General features: G+C 33.8%; 1 protein-coding gene across 1 annotated transcript in view; it reads left to right on the top strand.

The window, feature by feature from the left end:
* The first annotated feature begins 6,015 nt into the window (after positions 1–6,015).
* Positions 6,016–24,581, top strand: part of LRRIQ1 (leucine rich repeats and IQ motif containing 1) — a 174,706-nt gene continuing 156,140 nt past the window's right edge. Inside the window, 7 exon segments of the mRNA XM_019952053.2 lie at positions 6,016–6,498; positions 7,895–8,006; positions 12,506–12,597; positions 13,800–13,917; positions 14,495–14,718; positions 18,496–18,570; positions 22,517–24,154. Of these exon segments, the coding sequence (XP_019807612.1) occupies positions 6,355–6,498; positions 7,895–8,006; positions 12,506–12,597; positions 13,800–13,917; positions 14,495–14,718; positions 18,496–18,570; positions 22,517–24,154 (2,403 nt within the window). The 5' untranslated portion in view covers positions 6,016–6,354.

Genomic DNA, 24,581 nt, shown 5'->3' with positions numbered 1-24,581 from the left:
ATGAGGGATACACCCTCATAAACTAATCACCTCCTTTTAAAGGTACCATATCTAACACCATCATATTGGGTGTAAGGACTTCAGCATGTGAATTTTGAAGGATACAATCGTTCAGACCACAGCAAGCAGTTCAAGTTAAAGAGTTAGAACACAACAAACAAGGTGTCTTAGCAACGAGCCAAGGAAGCCTATAGCAACGTTTGCATAGAATGGTAAGAGATGGTCACGTGTGATCTTTTCAGCCACAAGCCCCACATACTAAAAACAACATCAATGAAAATGAAGATTTGCTTACACAAAGATATGCAAGTTCGTGCAGTTCCTAAGTAAATATTTGTAGTGTGGTAGACTTGTATTTTATTTTGCTATAGACAAAGAATTTTTTTACCTAACTCAAATAAGGTCCTGGTATGGTATTTCTTTGGTTCATTTCCTGATTAGTTAATAAATGGTCCAACAGCAGAGATATTTTTTAATAGTATAAATGCTATAGGGAAGGACAATTTACAGTAATTCACCTATTCATAGGTGTCATTTTCACTAGTTAAATAATACTCTAAATTACTGTTCTTAAGTTCCTTCTCAGTGCCAGGAGATGGGAACACAAAAAATGAATAAATAAGACAAACTGTTAGGGAATCAAGTATTAAAGCCTGTGGCCAACTCTGAACTGTGTTGGGGGTGTGGGGACTGGGAATAATGGAGCTGGGAAGTTTCAGAAAGGCAATGAATTTGAGATAATCCTTGAAGGATGACTAAGAGGGTCCCAGTCAGGCAAACACAGGGTAGAGGCAGCAATTTTCAAGACAGATGGAACACTGCGTTCACAGGCTTTAGAGTGAAGTGCACAAGGGCGTGGGTAGAGTGGCAGGAGATGAAAGATAAGGCTGGAGAAGTAGACTCAGTAAAGATTGTGAGGGATCATGTGTGCTTTGCTAAGAATTTGCAAATAGTCATAGATTGTAAATCAGTTCAACTTGAAACTATTGTTTAACTAGGCAGCGTTTAGCAAAAATCTCTTTAATTGCACTCCTCCTAGAAATTATAGCCGAAAGTGGATTATGTTACTTTGTCCATAATCCTTTAACCTGAGTAGGTTTTTTTTCTTTTTAATAAGTAACTTGAAAGTATGAGTTGTAGAGACATGCACCACGGATTAATTTATCTTCAGAAGAACTTCCAATGTTTTTCTTTTTTGCTATCAATTTGTTTGACAAGGTAAGCATTAAGAAGGAAAACAATTCAGACAATATCTTCAAATTAGTTGTTTAAAATTAGTTTTAGAAATTAATTTATTACTAATGGATTTGATATTCTTTGGGAAAAGTATGAATAATTTCATAATTACAAACAAAATTTTAAGAGTTTTTAATGTGAATTTCAACATAATGTTAGTCTGAGCATTTTAAATGAAGAGTTTGATAGTTTATAAATCAGCAACAAAATTAAACTAGAAAAAGAAAAAACGTTACTTGAGCATGGACTTTAATAATGAAAATACCCAAAATTTAATTCTGAAACCAGAAGTAGTTTATTTTTGAAAATCATTATCTTTCTTAAACGAGGAACTAATGTGTTTTTTTAATATCAAAAGTCTACTGGTTTCTCACTCTATGTTATTAATTCTTAAGTTGACACAATACATTTTATTATTCAGTTGTTACCAGGAAATATAGTCTATTTTCTTTCAAAGGTTCAATGAAATTGTTTGCTTTTAGCTTATTGTATATCAGATATCTTCTACAATTATGCTTAACTACTTCCCCTTGGAATTTAATGCTTCATTTGCAAACTTCAAAAAAATTAAAATCAGGGATATCTGTTATTAATTAAAATGAAATTTTATATTTTGTACACTGTGCACCCAAAAAAGAAACTTTGATGAATTTTTAAGTTAACATTAAATATTATGATATATACTTAAACTTCAAGTTTTATATTAAAAGTGTGTGTCACCGTCAATATTTTACAGTAAAACATATTACAGAAAATAATTTTTCAAACTTCTCACCCCACACATCCATTCACTTAGAAGTTTTTCATAACTGATTTTGATAATTGCGTGATAATTGATTGATTTGTTTTCTTTTTTAAAAGAAACTGTTGTCACGGAAGGCAAACAATTTATTGGCATTTTTTCCATACTTCCAGTCCCCACAAATCACTATTCAGGGTTAAGGTTTTGTGGAATGTACAATTTACACATGGGCAACTCAACATGTACTAGATGCACATAATAAATATAGATAGGTCAGAAACAATTTAAAGGTCAGGCTACCTCTGCTTGGGTAATTGTAACAAAGTGTCCTTTTTTATTAAATACTTTCCAAAATTATTTAAATATTAAAACGTACCTGAAAGGAATTTTAAATTCTTTATCCAGCTCCTGAGATGAAGCGTTCGTTCTGGTTTCGAGTAGAGATAGTTTGTCCTACTGGGGCACCGGTAAGGTCCATCTTCCTTGGGATTGGCAGTTGCCGTGGTTACTCTTTGTTTGGAGGCTCCGGGCGCTGTTTTCCAACAAAGCCGAAGCTTTAGCTGCGGCTGGGTGAGCCGAGACCCCTCAAGGCCGTGGTTGGTGTAGGGGGAAGCGAGGCAGAGTTGCGGGAGCGCAGGCGGAGCCGGGCCCCTCTCCGCGGCGGCCAGGCTTTAGGGCGAAGCGGGGATCGCGCGCCCAGAGTGTGGCTGAGCGAGTCTGTGGAGCGAGAGGCTCCTTTCAGTTTTGAAGATTTGTGGTAGTTCATTCGGAACTTGAAGAACTACAGTTGAAAGGTGGAGTTCCTTAAAATTTCCCATTTTTGGCAGCTTTAGCCAACTCCAAGTGGTGTATTGTCAACTTGAAGTAGTTTACTGTAGCCTGTTTGCAATGGGATCCATCTCGGGCTGCCCTGTCCTATCCTGTAACCACTGGCTACAGGTGGGGTGGCTATCGAGGGCTTAAATGCAGCGAGTGCGAATTGAAATGTGCTGTAGGTGTAAAATACACATCGGATATTGAAGAATTATTTTACAAAACAAAAATGTAAACTTTGTAATTATATTGGCCTTATAATTAATAATTTTCTATTGATTATATGTTGAAATAATATTTTGGATATATTGGATTGAATTAAATATATTATTAAAATTTCACCTGTTTCTCTTTACATTTTAAAAATTTGCTACTACAAAATTTAAAATCAAATATGTTGCTCAAATATGTAATTGGGCAGGGCTGATATAAAGAGCCAGTAGATGAGCAGAGAGGGACATATAATGAAAATGTCTCCTTTACCCTATTCTCCCACCTTTCTTTCTATAGAAAGTTTTGTGAATCTGTACATTCTGCTTTATAGCCATGTTTAAAAAAAATCTAATTTTCCACCTAGCAAAGCTTTTGAATCGCATTTTAATTGATTACAGGTAGCATTTTGCACTGGTTCTGGTTTTATTTTGTTTTCTTTTGGAAGAGGGAGGTTATGAGTAAAATTGAATACCTTAAAATTAGCTTTTAAAGTTATAAAAGTAATACATATTCATGATAAAAAAATCACTCAACATAAAGGTATGAAATGAAAATTAAAAGTTCCCCAATTTCTTCCAGAAAGTTTCTGTCTAAAAAAAGTGTGTGTACGTGCATATAGTTATGCAAAAGAGATGTTACTCTCTGTAGTTTTCAGCCACTTGCCTTTGTTCAATTATTTCTTCTTGGCTACCTTTCCACAGGAGTACAGTAAATGTACCCATTTTTTAAAGGACTTGTGTAGTATTCCATTCTATGGATTTATCATAATTTATTTAACTGTCCTCTTAGTACTTAGAATATTTTAAAATAAATTTTTATTGAGGTAATTATAGATTCACATCCAGCTTAAAGAAATAATGCAGAAATACCTCTTATACACTCTGTCCAGTGTCTCCCTATGGTAATGCTTTGTTAACTCTAGTATAATATCACGACCAGGATATTGCTATTGGTATAATCTGCTAATCTTATTCGGATTGCCTCAATTTTATTTGTATTCATTTGTGTGTGTATTATGTAATACACTATTTATCATCTGAATATGTTCACTAATTAACCACAGTCAAGATACTGAACAGTTCCAACACTACAAGGATCTCTCATGTTGCCCTTTTATCACCATAACCACCTTCCTCCAATCCCATCCACTCCATTAGTGGCAATCACTAATATGTCCTCATTTTTATAAAATTTTAGTATTTCAGAAGTGTTATGTAAATGGAATCATATAGTCTATTACCTTCTGCTGTGGGCTTTTTACTAAGCGTAGTTCCCTGGAGATTCATTGGTATTGTGGCATATATCAGTGGTTCATGCCTCTTATTGCTGATGGTATGGAGGTACTAGAGTCGTTTAACTATCCACCTATTGAGGGACATTTTGGTTGTTTCCAGTTTGGGACTATTATGAATAAAACCGTTGTGAACATTTGTTTTGGTGTGAGCATAAATTTTCATTTATTAATGAAATTTTCATAAATTTTCATTTCTCTGGGATAAATGCCTAAGAGTGTATGCAATACATGGAGATCAGTCGAGTTAAATCATTTACGTGTGAAAGAAAGATACGTGATATCTATAGCTAGAGGAAGGACAGGCACAGGTATTGTGTGGGTTTTTTTTTTTTTTTTTGATAGGAATGAACTGATTTTGTTTATGGCAGTGGAATACAAATGTATGGCAAAGTAGTAAACAGAAGGAATAGTGGATGGAGCAGACAGTTCAGTAGGTGAGAAGTTGTCAGATTCAGAGCATAAGTACAGGATTACACTTTATTAGGAAGAAGGTCTCCTCTCCTAATAAGATTAGAGTAAGAAGAGACTTCAGGAAAAGAAATAGGAAAATGAGGATGTTTCATTTTCTCTGTTAACTAGACTATAAACTCTATGAAAACAGGTTACTTATTTAATCAGTGTATTTGTAGCACTTAGCACTGTTGTGGATGCATCTTGTAGCCTCCCAAAAAGTTGATTTTGAGATGAATGAGTAAAAGATGGAAAATAAAGAGGAAGGGAGTGGAAGGAGGGATGGAAGAACAGAGAGCATGGAGGAGGGAAGGAAGGAGGAAGGAAGGAAAGAAAAAAAGGAAGGAAGAGCCGGGAAGAAGACAGCAGTGGAAAGACCAGGGACTGGAGGAAAGAATGAAAGTTTGGAATAGTCTGGAAAATAAAATAAAAGGTGACTAGTACAATATTTTTCAACCTTTTTTTTATACCAAGACCCACAGTAAAATAAACAAACAAAAATTTTCATTGCAGGTCATGCACACGTGCATACATATACATGTACTTATAACAGTTCTTTTTTGACTTATCCTAACTTTTCCTATTCTATCCTATCACTTAAACTAGATGATCAGGAGCTACTAAATTAATTTATTGATCCACGAATGGGTTACCATCTGCAGTTTGAAGACTATTGGACTAGAAGTTGTTCAAGGGATTGCTGGACAGATAATGAGCTTGACTGAGTTTGGATACCATTTGATAGTGGGAAAAGCACTGGCTTTGGATTCAGGATCTCTGAATTAGGATCCTGCTTCCATTACTTACTAGCATCATACTATGGCAGTTAAGTAACCTCTTCCAACCTTGATTTTCTCACCTATACAATGACTATAATGACCTTTAACCCATTAAGTTATCAATCACTCAAGTGTCTTCTAGTGCCTGGTTTGTCACAGGTACTTAATACATGGAAGCTAATGATGGTAGTTAACGATGATGATGTGAAGACCTACTACAATGTACTGCTTGACCCATATCCATTACAAGCATTAAAGATTTAAATGAAATAAATATTGAACTTATAAGCCATGTATTAGCCATTATTGCAACATGTTATTGTTGGTTAAAACATGTGGCTATCTGGTGGAATTAACAACCCTGATTTAATGAGTAGAAACTAACCACATGTTTCCCCATATATAGACATAGGTTGTTCTCTTATAAGTATTTTAATCTCTGAATACTCAAGCTGTTCAGAGGTATTTTGCCGTTAATTATTACCATGAAAATGAATTTTAGTGTGAAGTTTCTTGGTTCAGAAAGGTAAGCCAGTTCATTCCATGTAACGTTTCCCTTAGAGAATTTAAGAGTACTATTAGAGTTGATCATTTTGTAGTCAAAACATTAAAGAAATAATGAATGAACATAGGGAGAAAACATTTTCTTCAATATATAGTACAGCCATGATAAGGTGTGAGAAAAGTTTGTTAAACTAAAGCTATGTTAAACTAAATTTTTACCTAGAGCATGTTGGATTGGTAGGGCACATTAAAGAACCTATAGTTTTTACCAGCATTTAGCCTCTTCAATTTTCTTTAAATGGTTTTGTGTTTTATTATGAAGGATGATGGAAGACAACGATGATGATGATATAAAGCTCAAAGAAGAAATAGAAGCTGAATTGGATAAAATCAGCATTTCTTCCTTGGAAAAAGATGATTTTGATAGTGATTCAAAATCAGAAACCCAGAGTGATACTAGTGATACAGTAAGTGTTGTGTTGTATTTTTGAGCCTTTTAACTGGATAAGCCTTTTAGGAGAAATATTACTTTTCTCAGTGTGTTTTGTATACTTATCTCATTTTTTCCTTAGGGTCACCTTTAAGCAATATATATTAGTAGATATTTAGATATAAATGGTATATTGAAGGTAGAAATTACCTATAATTTCACATGTATATGTGTGCATTTTTCACAAAATTGGGATTGTACTATACGTATAATTATGTGTATGTATATATACATGTATCTGCACACATGTGTATGTTTGTATCCTGCTTTTTTTACTTAATCATGAGCATTCTAATGTGATTAGATATGCATAAAAAGCAAAATGTATGTGAAATCTTTAGACCAAAGAATAGTTACTTTTTTGGAAACCAAACGTTTATTTTCTTTTCATTTGTGTATTTTCTCCAATGTTTATATGCCTAGAAAAGTTATTCATGGATTCATTCTTTTATATAAAAATCCTTAATCCAATGGAAACTTATTTTCAGCTATGTTATAAAAAGTAGACCTAGTTAAAATTTTCCTGCATATATTTAACAAATATTCCCAGGGTCACTTATGGAATAATCCACCTCTTCTCAATTGATTTGTCATATCTGTTGTATATATTTAGTTGTTATACATATGATCTGTCCAAGGCTATTTATTCTTTTCCATTATTGTGTTAATTTTTGCCCTATAGTGGTTTTATATTTTTAAATATAAAATGGGTCAAATTCCTTTAGTAGTTCTGCTATTTCAAAATCTTTTCAACTAAGCTTTTTTCAAAAAACTCATTTGTCAAGTTTCAAAAAATAATTACAATTTGATTTTTAATTAGGATTGCAATAACCTACATAATACTTTTGGAGAAAATAATATTTTTATATTATTGTATCTTTTTATTCACAGCTAATTTAACTGTGACAAAAGTTCTGAAATTATTCATTTGTTTTTTGGTTTTTTTTTTGCGGTAGGCGGGCCTCTCACTGTTGTGGCCTCTCCCGCCGCGGAGCGCAGGCTCCGGACGCGCAGGCTCAGCGGCCATGGCTCACAGGCCCAGCCGCTCCGCGGCATGTGGGATCCTCCCGGACCGGGGCACGAACCCGCGTCCCCCGCATCGGCAGGCGGACTCTCAACCACTGCGCCACCTGGGAAGCCCTGAAATTATTCATTTGAATATGAGATCCAACAGAATCATGGATGCAATTTATAACCACCTGAAAATTAAAAGCAAATTTTAACCAAATATATTTGTTTGAATTATGCTCTTTATACAGAGCCCTTTTACCTCATTTACACATTTTACTCAAATTTTTGGCATATCAAAACAGATTTTGATACATAGTTTTAGTAAAGAATTTTACAGTTTCTTTTATTATTTACATTTTTAGGATTTAGATGGATTACCTGACTCAGTTCTTCACTGTATTAACGTCATAAAGAATAAAAGTAAAACTGTTGAAGAGCTCATTCTTCAGGACGTGGAAGATACTGATGTTTTAAGTAAGTACAGTTTTCATCTGCTTGGCAGATAAGTTTTCTGTAAGTATGAATAATGAATAATTTATTTTAGAAAATTAAACTGCTTGAAGTTCTTGTCTCTTGTCATATACAGGTATGTGCATTTATCTCTAATAAAATATCCGTAGTATATTGGTCTGTTCAATTTAGTTCATTCATTTGTTTTACTTACTACCTTCCTTACGTCTCCAGTAAGTACTAGCCACTAACAATTTGTTTTACCAGTTCTAATTAAAACCAGGCATTCTATTACTTTATGTTAAAGAAAAGAAAACTAATTGTGGGACTATTTTAGAAGTATCAGTTCATACATATTTTTGGAGAAAAATATAATTTATATCAAAGCCTCACAATCTTTATTTGCTTCAACTGAGCAAATTTACTTCTTGCAAATTTATTCTAAGAATAATAGAATGAACAAAGATTTAACTAGAATTAATCCTGGCTTAGTTTATAATGAAAAATGGTAACAACCTAAATGTTCAACAGGACATTGGTGTGTCTAACAATACACTCATTAAAAAAATACGGCTTAGACAATATTTAGTAACATAAAGAGTTTCATGATATACTATTAAAATTATTATGAAATTTGATGTCATTTATAAAAATATTAGTATAAACTATAATGTGGATATTCATAGATATTTGTACGAAAAATATTTGTGAAAGGATATGTTCTAGCCACTGAGAATGCAGCAGGGAACAAAATAGGCAGAGGTCCTCTCTTATTCTAATGTTCTGGTGTGGGGAGACAGACAATAAACAAATAAATACATATGTAATATTTCAATAATGGTAACTTCCATGAAGGAAGGATTTTAAGATAAGGGGATAGGGACTTCACTGCTGGCACAGTGGTTAAGACTCTGTGCTCCCAATGCAGGGGGCCTGGGTTTGATCACTTGTCAGGGAACTAGATCCCACATGCATGCCATAACTAAGAGTTCACATGCCACAACTAAGGAGCCCGCCTGCCGCAACTAAGACCCAGTGCAACCAAAAAAAAAAAGAAAGAAAAAGAGAAGGGGATAGAGATTGAAGATTGCTATTTTAGATAGGGTAGGTCAAGGAAGGCCTCTCTGAGGAGGTGATATTTAAGTAGTGACTGAAATGAGACAGTAAGCCACATGGGATATCTCAATGAAGGAGAAGTGAGTCACGTGGATGTCTAGAGGGCTGGTGTTCCAGAAAGAGGGAATCGTAAAGGCCAAGGCACACTGAGTGGGCGTAATATGTTCAAAGAATAGTAAGCCTTTGTGGTTATATCCAAGAAAATAAGGGGTCAGATCATACAGGGCTCTTATCAATCCAAGATGTGGACTTTGGATTCTGTTCTGAGTATATGAAGGTTTTTGAGTAAGGAGTGACAGAATCTGACATATTTTGAGACAATCATTCTGGAGACTCTGCAGAGAAGATGGCTTGAGGTAGCAAGAGTCCACTACAAGACTGTCACAGTAGTGTGGTTAGAGATGAGAGTGATTTGAGTAGAAATGATGAAAAACAGTCGCATTCTAGAAAGCATTCTTAAGGTAGAAAGAAACAGAAGTATTTATTGATTGATTTGTATGAAAGGAAGAGAGGAAATTTGGCTCCAAGGTTTTTGTTCTGAGTACCTGTGTGAAAGGATATATAAAGACTTATGTAGACCCTTCAGGTTTTAGCAGTGCTTATCTACAGTCGAGTTATGGAGGATTTTAATGGTTTTCCTATTTATATTTATATATTTATATATAAACTAAGGTTTATACAATGAAAATGTATTTTAAATATATTGGCAAGTATAGAGCCTAATTATGAAAAAAAGCAAGGGAAATATAATTATAAAAAATTAGTTACATGAAAGATTATATAACTACAGTTATAACAGTGGTTTAGAAAATTATAAGATCCCATGTATATAGCTCTAATCAAATAAGTTTGATAGTCTCAATGAATAGAATAATTTTCTAAGAAAATTCAAATTATCAAAATTGCTTGATAAAGGAGAAGACATGATTAAATCAATAATTTGGCTGAAGGTGGAAAGAGATTTCTTCTCAAGTGTCATTAGGAACTAGGGATAATTTTGCAATTGGATTATTCCAATCCATCAAGGAGCAAAAAAATCTGCATATTATATAATATTTCATTTGTAAAAAACTGCACATTTTATTTTTATTTTTTTTTTTGCGGTACGCGGGCCTCTCACTGTTGTGGCCTCTCCCATTGTGGAGCACAGGCTCCGGACGCGCAGGCTTAGCGGCGATGGCTCACGGGCCTAGCCACTCCGCGGCATGTGGGATCTTCCCGGACCGGGGCACGAACCCGTTTCCCCTGAATCGGCAGGCAGACTCTCAACCACTGCACCACCAGGGAAGCCCCAAACTGCACATGTTAAATACAAAACTGTGCAAGCTTCACATACACATACATAAGAGAAACTGAGGCTAATTTTATTTATGAATATGGATGTACTGATTAGGGCTCTCATTTGTAGACAAAAGCTGTTTTAGCTACTTTAAGCAGTAAGGTTTTGGGGAGTATTTGTGTAAAACAAACTTAGTGGCTTAAAATAACAGTATGCTGTTATCTTTTATATAGTTCTGTGGGTTGACTGGGCTTTAGCTAATCAGTTCTTGCTTGCATTTCTTATGCATTTACAGTCAGATGTTGATTAGGGCCACAGTCATCTGAAGTCTTTACTGGATTGGAATTCTAAGATGGCTCACTGAAATGACTGGCAGTGATGTTAATTGTTGGCTGGGAGTTCAGTTGGAGCTGTCAGCTGGAGGCACCTATGTGGTCTCTCCCTATGGCTTGCATGGCACCTGGATTCTGAGAAACAGCATCCTGTGAACAAAATATCAAGAGACTAAGATGGAACCCTGTAAAGATTCATATGACTTATTCTCAGAAGTCATGCAACATCACTTCTACTACATCCTGGTGGTTACATAGGGTCAGCACAGATTCTGTGCGGGAGGGGGCTACACAGGGTATCATACCAGGAAGTGTGGGAGTGACATCTTTGGAGACTAGCTATTACAATAAATAAAAGAATTGTTAATAGAACTGAAGAAACAGATTCTAAGCTGAACATCCAAAGTGTAGAAAATATACATGCAAGTACATTGTAGAACTGGGCTGCAGCAGGAGCTGCTGATATAATAAAGAAATTCAGAAACATTAATCCTCTACTATACCCTGCTATCTCCAACCCAAAGCACCCCCTGTCATAGTCTGAGCCAGAAAAATGAAAATCTCTCTCTCTGCCTTTCTTCACACATAATATTTTTATGAAAATAAAGACTGGGCTTCCCTGGTGGCGCAGTGGTTAAGAATCTGCCTGCCAATGCAGGGGACATGGGTTCGAGCCCTGGTCCGGGAAGATCCCACATGCCGTGGAGCAGCTAAGCCTGTGTGCCACAACTACTGAGCCTGCACTCTAGAGCCCACAAGCCACAACTACTGAGCTCATGTGCCACAGCTACTGAGCCCGTGAGCCACAACTACTGAGCCTGCGAGCCACAACTACTGAAGCCTGCGTGCCTAGAGCCCGTGCTCCGCAGCAAGAGAAGCCACTGCGGTGAGAAGCCTGTGCACCACAATGAAGAGTAGCCCCCGCTCGCCGCAACTAGAGAAAGCCTGTGCGCAGCAACGAAGACCCAATGCAGCCAAAAATAAATAAATAAATAAATAAATTTTAAAAAAAGAAAAGAAAAGAAAGACTTACACAAATGTATCAATTGGCAGAACCTAAATCACCCTCAGAAACCTAGCTTCAAAGGCATCTGGAGAATGTTATTTTTGCTTTTCAGCTCTCACATAAGAAAACATGCCAGAGAGGTTGTGAATTGGTGTTGAAAAAGAAAATCTATAATAATAGACAAAATAGGTGTGAATAGTCAATTAGCAGAATGGTCATCTGTAAAAAATAGTTTACTACTAGGGAACATTACCATGATAAAACATGTTAATTGAATAAGGAAAAGAAACATAACTACATCTGCACAGATGATAAAAACACAATAAAATTCAACAAAAACTCAAAAAATTGGGAATGAAAGTTTACTTCATTCACACGTTAATAATTGTAATCTTTTAAATTAAGACTTTTATTAAAGCATTTTCAGTATCTTGTGCTGAAAGATTATACTGCTAGTTTGTGGCAGGTAGAATTGAACTTTTGTTGGTTTCTAATCAAGGTGTCATTGTGATATTAAACACAGCATTATTCTGTGTACATGGAAAATGAACTTCAGTCTAGAATATGAAAGGTGATAAAGAGATCTAAAGATCTGTTATTTTTATTTTTGAATAAAGATTACAGATTTCCTATGTTCTTTGTTCTTCAGTATTTCCTATTGTTTTGAGTTACTGATCAAGAATATGCTGTGGTAGAATTTGAGATTAAAGGATGATGAAATAGTTTGGGATTTTAACATGTTGTGTCCTGCTCTAATATTTAAAGTTATAATATTTCTTTCTCTTTATAGGCTATGATTATGGAGCAGTTTCTAATAATCATATGCATTTAAGGATAGAATTACGAACTGAATGTAAAGAAAATCCAGAACAATTAATGAAGGTATATGTTGTTTGACTGAAAGTACTCAATATTACAGTTAGAAATTTACCTTTACCTCTCACGTAGCATTTAAAGTTCACTGGCTTAAAAATTTAATTATTTTAAGCTAATAATTTTTGGATTTGTTTCCTCCTCTGGCATATAATATAAAACAATACAAATTTCAATCTTTAAAAATATTAGAAATAGTGATTTGAACCATCAATACTTGGGAATTTAATGTAGATAGGAGAGCAGAACTATATTGAATAGTATTTTTTCCCTAAAAACTCCAAGGAAAACAATGAAATATACTCTAATATTATTACTTTGCTTAGGAATGTACTATGATCCAGTGGAGACTTTAAATACCCTGTGGAAACTTTAAACGTAGAATATCTTATGTTAGTTTTTTTTTAAAAAAAATGGTAAAACAGAAACATCCGTAAAAAAGTAAGAGTAAAGGAGAGCCTAGCATTTTTGGGTGAAACTCCCGGAAATGTATTTAAGAGAAAACCTCTTCCACAGGTTCAGCATCTTGAAATCATTTTTACTTCTCATTTTACCCAACTGTAATTTTACCTTACTCTATTCTTGCTCTCTGTGTATTTAGCATAATGTGAAAATTACTCGTATGTATGTTTCTTACTCTCTTTTTTGGTAACCCTCAAGCCTGAAATATATTAATTTTGAATTATCATATTGCTACTTCAGTGGAATAGATATCCTGTACCTTTCAAGCTAGAATATATAGAAGTATAATTATGGAAAAGTATTAATCAAAATTATAACTTGTGTGTAAGTCAGGGCAAATTAGAGAATAGTTCTGTTTTTAAAACATACTGAATATATTAGCAATTTGTATATGTGAGCTATTGCTGCAGATAAGAAATATAGAAAGGTATTAGGAGGAAAACACATGTTAGTAGAAACATTTTGACATGATTATTAAGCAGTTTAATTGAATATTGTGAGTAAATATTAGAAAGTAATTAGAATTCTGAAATACATTAGGAGGGTAAAACAGAGTGCGCTTGCATGGAAAAAACATTTTTCTTCACCATAAAGAGAATAATTATCAATATGCTATATAGAATTGTATTTGAGAGTGATTTGAAGTAAATAAAGTTCTATATATGTAAATACTTAATGCATTATTAAAATAATAGCTTTACTCTCTATTTTGTTTTTCTTTAATCATTGGTACTTTTTTAACCTCTTAGATGTTATCTGAAATAGAAAAAAAAGAATTTCTGAGAAGTAAAACTCATTGTGGCAGTCCTGACTCTGTTCCAGAGCCTGATCCTTGTGATTTGCCTGTGGATGAACATGTTTTGCCAGGTGGACTAAATTGCTTGGTGATATTTATGATAATTTTTATGTGATTGACCTTAATAATCTGAAAAAAAGTAGACAGTTTTCTTTTGACATTTAGAAGAATATAGTCACAATATTTGAAAAATATTGTGTACTTGCTATGCTTATTTAATTACATGTTCTCATAGTTTTTTTTATGACTCCTAATTTAACTTCATGTAAGTAGAGTTAAAAATTTTCCACATTAAAAAAAAAAAAATTTTCCACATATATAGCTGACTGCAATAGATATACGCAGACCTGAATTTTTTAAGTGTCTCTTAACTGTGTTCCTTATGTATCCCTTAACTACACACATGCACACACCACACACACACACACACACACACACACACATTAGGTTTTTATAGAAGTCTTATGGAATACTTTAAGGCAAGTTATGTGACTTCTTTATTGATGCAATGGAATTTACATGTATTTTGCATACTTTTACTTTGGTAATATACTGACATTATTTCTTTATTTTGAAATTACTTTTAAACTTTGCACTGGATCAGATTTGACTGTTTTGATTTAAAAATTGTTCTCCTCATGAATACAGATGATGCTGATATAAATTTCGGATACTGTGAAGTGGAAGAAAGATGTAGGCAGTCCTTTGAGGCTTGGCAAGACAAACAGAAAGAACTAGAAGACCAACAGAAGCAAACTCTCAAAGCTCAGAGGGATAGAGAAGAAAAGCAGTTTCAAGAAGAAGAAGAAAAAAGACATTACTGGATGAAACAGTTTGAAGTTGAAAAGAAGAAATTGGAGAATATTCAGAAGGTAAGGTTTTTTAATTTTAATTTTTGTCTTTCATACATTTAAAAAAATCAGTATCTACTTCTGAACAGTATTGATGTTTTGGTTTATGGTGCTAATTGAGCTCCATTCTATGGGTTTTAATTAGTCCTAATAATCAAAGCAGTTGACTGTGGATTAACAGTATTAATATGGACTCCTTGCCTAGTTTTCATGAAATTCATTAGAATTTCAGGTACTGCTTTGAAACTTCATAGTTTCAAAGATTGTCCTAAAAAAGCTGACATTTACTACATAAGTTGTTACTTTTTTACACCCTTCTAATCATAGAAAAAGGCAATAGAATTTTCTCAATCATGTAATGTCCTTGCTATGTGGTCTGATATCTAGCAATTTTGTAAAACATATTTGGTTGAAGTGGTTTAGCCATGTAGGTGATGGTATGTGCCTCATTCCCATAAATGAGCTAATTCCTGGGAATAGAAATTTTTTGGTGTGAAGGAATTTTGTGTTTTTTTCATTTCTGTTTCCTCCCAGCTGCACCTCAGGTGGTCCTTATCCTCAGGTCATGGTAGTGGCATATTGAGAAACTGGTGGATTTCTAGGACCTACTTGTGGGCCATTAGCCCGTTTAGAATGTATGGATAACAGACAGGACTTACATCTCTTGTTTTACATTACTAAAGTTGCCTTATATATTACTCACGACTTACTAGTTTGAGTGCTCTATATAGAGAACCTTAGCATGTAGTCACATAGACAGTTCAGGGTATTCAAGCCTCCAATGTTGAGTACACTGCATTTCCTGATTATATAGAAAATAAATAAATTAAAAAGTGATAATATTGTCTAACCAGCTTGGCCATGGCTTTTTCTAATAGTAAGCGATGAATGTTTAGCTTTCTTTTAGTTATATTTTCCTTTCCACAGACCAGATTAGTCATTTCCAAAAGTCAGAAGCTTTTTTTTTTTTTCATTCCAGAGTAGGAGTGAATATAATGTAGATTCTTAGAGAAGTGTTTGCTGGCTTGTGGTAAAACGTATTATTGCTATTGGTTGTTAGTGATATTTTCAAATATTTTCTAAAAAACATCTGATTTTAAAATTCTGTTCAGCTAAGTTGCCATTTTTATTTGTTTTGTAACAAAAATTTACTGACTACTTTAAGGGCAAAGCTTTCAGCTGTGTGCTTACATGATACAAAAGAGATTTAACACCAGGGCCCTACCCTTGAAGAATTGTAACTTGTTTTTCGAAAGTAATTTGTGCTTTATCATAAAATTATGATCTAAAAAATATATATGACATTAGTAGGTTTAATGGGTTTCTAAATGTGTGCTTTGTTTTACCTTGGGGCTTGAAAGTTTTCCAGTGAGACCATTCCGTAATTTTATAATGATGGATCCTAAATAATTTACTTATTTAGTAATTCTATTCTGTGTCCTTTGTTAGCTTCCTCTTCCATTTTCCAAAACAGCTATCGTAAATCTCTTTCCTTAAGAGTTCTACCCAACTCCTCCCTCCTCGTTATTAGCAAATTATCATATAACATTTTTGCATCGATTACAAATTTCTTTGTCTTTCTCATCCTGCATCTAGTTAGCATCAATCTCTGTGGTCGCCTTTTTGCCTTTTTTTTTTTTTTTTTTTTGCCTTTGCTCTTATATCAGTAAGAGAGGTTTCTTCTACCAAAGGCTAGCTTTCCCGCCTTTGCTCTATATTCTATCATTTTCCAGTTTACCCCAGTTTTCCTTTATGTTGAAACACCCCTACAGCTTCCTCCTTTCTTATTGCTTATAGGCACGTTCAATTTTCTCCTGTCCTAGAAACAAAACAAAAGAAAAATCATGAGATCATTTTCCTTTATATGTCTCACGTCAGCTGCTCCTTAGGTCTACTTATCATAGGCAGGCTTCTTAAGGAGTAGTTATTTGTGCTCAATCCATTTCCTCATCTCTCATTCAATCCTAAATCTGCTAGGGATCTTCCACCACCGCCCCAGTGAATGAAACTGCTTTTGACAAAAATAATCAATGTTTTCTAAATTGGCTTGGACAAAAATAACCAATGGCTTCTAGAACCATACTCACAGGTTCTATTTCAGTATTTATTTTTGCCTCTTTAGCATTTCATGCCAATAAAAATTTGATTGCTGACCATTTCTTTTTCTCTTGACTTCTGTGGGACCATACTGCCTTGACTGTCTTCTTACATGTTTGGCCGTTCTTCCTTGATATCTATTTTAGGCTTCTTTTTCTCTTTCTCCTTGAATGTGGTCCTACCAAGGATTCCATCCTTTGTTCTTTCTTTTCTTACTTCATGTGTTTTCTCTCTTGATAATCTCAAACACAGTTATGGCTGTTCAGAACCAAATCTATAGTTATAACAAAAAAAGTCGAACTACATAACTCTCCTACACTCAGAACTTAATGTATCTAAAGTTGAATGCACTGTCTTTCTTTCTGAATCGTGCTCCTCCTCTGGTGTTCATTATTTTGATGAGTTACACTATCATCATAGTCGAAGCTAGAAAGATATGGACCATTTTTAACTCTTCTCTCTCTTTTACTATCCTCTTCCTTCTAATAGTTATATTATTCACTGTCTCATCCATATGTCTACTGCTACCCCATAGTTCAGGATGTCCTAATGTCTAGCTTGGAATATTTACTATACTCTCTAATTGATCTTCCTACTTTTGGTCTTGTATTCTGTAAACTCATGCACCATAGTGCAGTTGGTAGGATAACTATTTTCTAAAAAAAGTTATGTCCCTGCTTAAATGCCATCAAAAGTTTCCACAATTCCTATAAGATAATGTCCAAAGAACTTTTCTCACTTCCTTTTATCCAGTCAGTTGGCAGTTTATGACCATTTCATATTTACATCGTGTTTGTGTCTCTTCTGACTCCTCCTACCCTATCTGCAGAAGGCCCTCATTGGTTCTCACATGGACTTCTCTAATACCTACCTCACTGATCTCCTTAGTGTCTCTCCTTGACTTACTTTCTCTAATTCTATCAAATGTAACCTTATAATTTTTCTAAAACAGAGCTGTAATCATTTTCCTAGCTCAAAAACATTTAATAAATGCCTAAAATGTTTATTTAATCTCTTAAAAGCCTAATAATTTCAAAAACAATCTTTTGTATGAAACCTTTCATGATCTTCTAATTATAGCACCTATTCCTACCATAATCCTTATAGTTCTTATTTTGTGATAAACTTATTTTGCTAAATTTGGGGCAACGTGTGAATGTATGATTGCATTCCCATATTATTAAAGGTAAGGTTTTTGAGGGAGGGGATTATATTTTACTGATTTTTTTTTTATTCTGCAGAGCCTTTACAAAGTAGATGCTAATAAAGAGTTAATGAAAGAAAACAATTACCCTCTGAACTGATTTATTATGTGAATTAAATGAAATGGTGTGGAGAGAAAAAAATTGTAATGCAAAACCCATCTTAACACACATTATCATCTGTAATTTTTGCATTGTCCAGGAGTATTTCTAGCCAATGCATTTTATTATATGAATAAACATATAAATAAACTCAAATAAATAAAACGACTTACCCAGATTGTAAATATCTTTATATGCTAATGGGAACCCTAGGTATCATTTTATTATATTTCAGGTTGGTATTAAAGTTGTTAGCCCAGTACTAATAACTGAGGACCATTGGGTGAGTTGTTATCTTTAACCATTGTTTACAAATATATGTCGTAAGAATCATACATAATAAACATAATATTGTTTGATAGTTGAATATAATATTTCAATATTATCATATGCTCAGCAAGAACAGGACAAGATGAATGATGAACTTCATAAAGAGGAGAAAATATGGAAGGAGAAATTTAAACAGCATGAGGTATGTGTTTGTTGTTTTTAAGCAGCACAATAATCATTCTCCATTTGAAGTAAATTACTATGCTTGGAATGGATATTTTAAAATAATATTGCCTAGTTGGTATAGGATTTAATTTACTAAAGTTTTAAAAATACCTTAGTTATAGAAGCTCTCATTGAAATAGAATGTCTTGAAAAGGAAAATAAACTGGTTCAATGAGTGAACATGTCTATATACTCTTGTAATTGTAAAATTTCTTTTAAGTTTTGAGAAAACATACTATTACGAATACTTCATTATGATTGAGGATTGTTATAAAAGGTGACTGCATTTCTTTAACACAACTAATTGAATGTGTTAAATAACCCCTTTAAATTTAAGATGATCCTGATGACATGTTTATTGTTTTAACTTTAATTTACTCCACAGTTTTTATATAAAATTATTTTAAATAATTACAAGTAAAAAGTAGATAAAATTTCCCATAATCCTGTAATGTAGCTAAAAATATTAACTATCATTGTATTTTTTCCAAGTCTTTTTAAAATTTATACAAACACATTCCTGAAAAAGTATGTTTATACTGGCCATCTCTAAATTAAAAAAAGTTGGTTAGGGCTTCCCTGGTGGCACAGTGGTTGAGAGTCTGCCTGCCGATGCAGGGGACCCAGGTTCGTGCCACAGTCCGGGAAGATCCCACATGCCACGGAGCAGCTGGGCCCGTGAGCCATGGCCGCTGAGCCTGCGCGTCCGGAGCCTGTGTTCCGCAACGGGAGAGACCACAACAGTGAGAGGCCCGCGTACCGCAAAAAAAAGAAAGAAAAAAAAAAGTTGGTTAGACATGTGAAGACACATGGTTCATTATGAATGATAAGAAAAAAAAAGACAGTAGTGGCTCACTTTCAGGTAATACAAATGTTGGAGTTAGGAGAGCCATTAAAATACCTCTTGCCCTGTTGGTGGGCATGTAAATTGATACAGCCACTATGGAGAACAGTATGGAGGTTCCTTAAAAAACTGAAAATGGAACTACCATACGACCCAGCAATCCCACTACTGAGCATATACCCTGAGAAAACCATAATTCAAAAATAGTCATGTACCACAATGTTCACTGCAGCTCTATTTACAATAGCCAGGACATGGAAGCAACCTAAATGTCCATCAACAGATGAATGGATAGAGAAGATGTGGCACATATATACAATGGAATATTACTCAGCCATAAAAAGAAACGAAATTGAGTTATTTGTAGTGAGGCGGATGGACCTAGAGTCTGTCACAGAGTGAAGTAAGTCAGAAAGAGAAAAACAAATACCGTATGCTAACACGTATATATGGAATCTAAAAAAAAAAAAAAAATGGTCATGAAGAACCTAGGGGCAAGATGGGAATAAAGACGCAGACCTACTAGAGAATGGGCTTGAAGACATGGGGAGGGGGAAGGGTAAGTGAGAGAGTGGCATGGACATATATATATATATATATATATATATACACTACCAAATGTAAACTGATGGCTAGTGGGAAGCAGCCACATAGCACAGGGAGATCAGCTTGGTGCTTTGTGACCACCTAGGGGGTGGGATAGGGAGGGTGAGAGAGAGGGAGATGCAAGAGAGAAGAGATATGGGGATATATGTATAATTGATTCACTTTGTTATAAAGTAGAAACTAACACACCATTGTTAAGCAATTATACTCCAATAAAGATGTTAAAAAAAAAACCTATAACTATCATGCAGTAGCAAAATAATTAAACAGGTGATATGAAAAGAAAATTAGAATCTTTAATGAAATACCAAGTATATATTCTAGAGTTGAATAGTTCAGTGTATAAAAATAAAATTTCAGTGGATAAGTTTGACAGTAGATTTGACACAGCAGGTGAGAACATTAATGAATCTGAGGGTAAGTCAATAGAAAATACCCAAATTTAAGCACAGAGAGGGCAAAAAATAATGGGAAAAGCAGAAAAGTATACAAGAAATATGTGATACGTAATGAAAATATAAAAAATGTGTATAATAGTAATCTTGGAAGGAGTGTAGAGAATGGGGCAGAACCTATGTGTAAAGAGATAATAGTTGAAATGGTTTCAAATTGTTTTAGAAAAATCAGTCTGAACATTTGAAGATGGTTAAAGATCTCCAAGTAGAATCAATACAAAGAAAATCACACCTGAGGATTTAATAGTATTGAAATTCAAGACAAGAGGGAAAAATCTTAAAAGCAGCCAGAAAAAAAGACACATTACCTAAAAAGGAGCAGCAGTAAGCTGGCAGCTGAGTCCTTAAGTGAAATGATGGAAAGAAGAAGACAGAATAAAAAATTTAAGTGCTAAGTGTTAAGGGTTTCTTTGATCATTAGTGTTCTTTGAATCCAGTCTTCCTCTGCTTTCTGGACTCAGTTTTCCCTTCCTGCAGTATATAGCTAAATACTTGTCAAAAATATACTTTTGGACAGCAAATTTTCTCAATCTTTGCACAATTGAAAATGCTTTTATTTTGCTTTTAAAACTGAATGATTAGTTTTCTTGGACACAGAATGCAGGTTTATTACCATTTAGTTTTAACAATTTAAAGATATAACTCCATTGCATATTTATTTATTTTTTCACATGCCATCTATGATTGCAAATTTGATACTCATTCATTACATTCTTTTGAAGCTTTGGGATTTTTCGCTTTTTACATTCATCCACACATATTTGCTGGTTTTCTACTGTGTCCAGGCACTTCTGTAAGTACTCAAGATACAGCGGTGAAAAAAAAAAGATACAGCGGTGAATAAAACAGAAAATAATCCTTGCCTTCATGGAGTGTTCTGAAATATTGCTAGTATCTAGTATATGAGTGTATCAGTGCGTGTGTGTGTGTGTGTGTGTGTGAAGTTAACTCTGTATCTTAACAGCCTTTTGTTTTTTTTGGTTTAGAAAACATATTTTTCTATGATTCTCTTTCCTTTGGTTTTCCTCAGTTCTTCATTTTGGAACTCCTATTAGTCATATGTTGAGGTCTCTGTGTTGATCCTCTTTACACCTGAACATCTCTGACATATATTTCATAGCTTTGTGTTTTATATGTTGTTTTGGGAGACACCTAATTTTGAAGTTTTTGTTTAGGCAATCAGCTGTTCAGCAATTTTATATTGATTTTTTTATTTGAGTGAGTCATATTTTTATTTGAGGACTTGCATTTCATTTTTATATGAGGTTATTCTTGTTTACACATTTTTTCTTAAAAATATCTTTATTTTAATTTTTACTTAAATAGCTCTTTTCTCAGAAATTGGTTCTTCCATCTTCTTATTGAAGCATTTTTATTGCCTCACATCTTTTGTGTTAGTTTTTCTCAAATATTTGCCAAATTTTGTTGATCTGTTTACTTTTGTTTTAGAACATTAGTGACAGTGATATTTTCTCACCTACCTCCAGATTATCTCACTTAATGCAAAATGTGTTTATCAACTTTCTTAATAGTTGAGAAAGGTTAAGACGTGTAACTAGGCTTATTTGTATGTACTACCTCACCTTCCTGGTATTATAAGTCACAAAATAATTCCCCACTTCTGCAGTCCCTGTGCTAGTTCCTTTATCAGAACTCCCATCTCGGAAAGTCTGAAGTCCTTTTCTCCTACACAGATTTTAGCTTGAGGCTTTTCTTTCTTTTTCTCTGTATCATTCAAATTTCATAAGCTTTCTATCTTCAAGGAATTCCTCAATCTGTGTCTGGGTGGCTTAGTATAGCCATAACATTACAGTATCAACTTACTAACTTGATAGAAGCTCCTAAATATTTAAAAAATTAATATACCCTTTAAAATAAATTAGTTCCTCTAAGTAAATTTTGTATTGACTTTACTATGATTTCAGTTTTAGTATTTGTTCTCAATCTATATTTTGGATACTTCAGTAACATCTCACATTTAATTTATGCTGACTACTATTTATCTTACTTTATTTTAGGAATTTATTAGAAACTTGCATTTACAAATGGAAGAAGAAAGAAAAAAATTTAAAGACCTACAGGAAAAAGAAAAAATGCGTTTGTTAAAACTGCAGCATAATGCAGCTGTAAAAATTCAAGCTAAATATAAAGCATTTGTGGCCTACCAAAAATATGGCCCAATCATAAAGGAACAAATAGAAAGTAAGAAAAGGAAAGCTCAAGAGTGGAAGGAAATGGAAGCAAAAATACGACAAATGGAAGAAGAAAAACGAAAAAGATTAGAGGAGGAACAAAGACTAGAAGAAGAGATAAAAAAGCAGAAGCAAGAGGGAAGGAAAAGGAGAGAAAAAGAATATGAAGAAAAAAAGAACATCCTGAGACAAGAAAGAGAGCAACAACTAAAGAAGGAAAAATTGAGATTAAGAGAAGCTGCAAGAAAACAGCTAATAATAAGTAGAGCATTAAAAAACGGAGACGATAATGCCAAATATTTAACTGTCGAAGATAGATCAAAGAATAAGGATGATGTAGCCCGAAGACTAGGGGATGAAAAGTCAAAGAAGTGGAAAGGTGCTCCCCCTTTGCCAGTTGAAGAATTGAATAAGAGAGAAAATGTAGATAGACACCTTGTATTGAAAGAATCAATACAAGTGCAATTAAAAGAATCTATATCAAGCCAAGCAATTTTGCCAGTATTTAAAATAGAAGAAAAAAATGAAAACCTAGCAAAACAATGTTCAGAAGAATCGGTCAAAAAAGCAAGGAATTATGAAAACATAGACCAAAAAACTCAATTGGAAAACCTAGATCTAAAAGAAAATGTGAACGAACAGTTTCAGCTGCAAGAATTAAACTCTCAAATACAAAAAGAAGTCATGAAACCTTCCATAAATGAGATTATGAGACAAGAAACCCAAATAATAATATTAGGACATAATCAAGAAATTAATGAGGTAAACAGTGAAGCACAGAAAATAATCGATGATAATCAACAGAATAAGATACAACAAGTAGAAAAAGAAGAGATATCAGAACAAAATGGAACATTACATGAAGACAATAATATGAAGAAAATTTCAGTGATTTCAATAAAACAAAAACCACTACCACTAAAATTAGAAAATCCTGCAGATATAGGGGAAAATATAACACTACAAGAAAAAGAAATTGATTTAAAATCTAAAGAAACTGAGGAGAACCCAAAAGGCAGTGCTCTGAATAGTGACTTGGTTTTTAACACCAATGATGCTATGATAAATGTAGAAGGCAAAATAAACAAGCAAAATTATATTTTAGGTAGAGGTGCTCCTTGTGAAGACTTGGGTGGCAATACTGCAAAAAACTCTTTGGTTTTTAAAGAAGTTAACTCTCTGAAGTCTCAGATTAAAGAAATTCCAGAAGAATGTCATGAAAATAGAACTGAATGTGAAAATATAGTGACCTGCTCTGTACCAGAGCCAACACTTACATTTTCTATTGAGGAAAAGAGGCTTGCTTGGATAAAATCATTTAAACCCTGGTTTGAAATTTTCAAGCAAAATCAACAGAAGAAAATTGTTAGGAGAAAGAGACTTGTAAAATGCCCAGTCAACGTGATGCCCCCTTTGAGTACACTAGAAATTCTTCAGTGTGGCCCTTGGAATACTTTACAGCAGGTATTTTTTTTTTTTTTTCTGAATATATGTTTTTTTTTTTTTTAACATCTTTATTGGAGTATAATTGCTTTACAGCAGGTATTTTATAATACTTTTTTCATACTGAATTGTGATTGGTTCACTAAAATGTAACTTTAAAAATCTTAATAGAAGGCGTATTTTATTTATTTATTTAATTGAAGCGTAGTTGATGTACAATATATAGCTTACAGGTGTACAATATAGTGATTCATAATTTTTAAAGGTTATACCCCATTTATAGTTATAAAATATTGGTTATATTCCCTGTGTTGTACAGCATATCCTTGTAGCTTACTTTATACATAATAGTTTGTACCTCTTAATCCCCTACCCCTATATTGCTTCTCCCCCCTTCCCTCTCCCCACTGGTTACCACTAGTTTGTTCTCTGTTTCTTGGAGTCTGCT

This window comes from Tursiops truncatus, chromosome 11, assembly GCF_011762595.2.
Source record: "Tursiops truncatus isolate mTurTru1 chromosome 11, mTurTru1.mat.Y, whole genome shotgun sequence".
Taxonomy (NCBI): Eukaryota; Metazoa; Chordata; class Mammalia; order Artiodactyla; family Delphinidae; genus Tursiops; species Tursiops truncatus.
The sequence above is the reverse complement of the archived record's forward strand: the minus strand, read 5'-3'. Positions and strand labels throughout refer to the sequence as shown.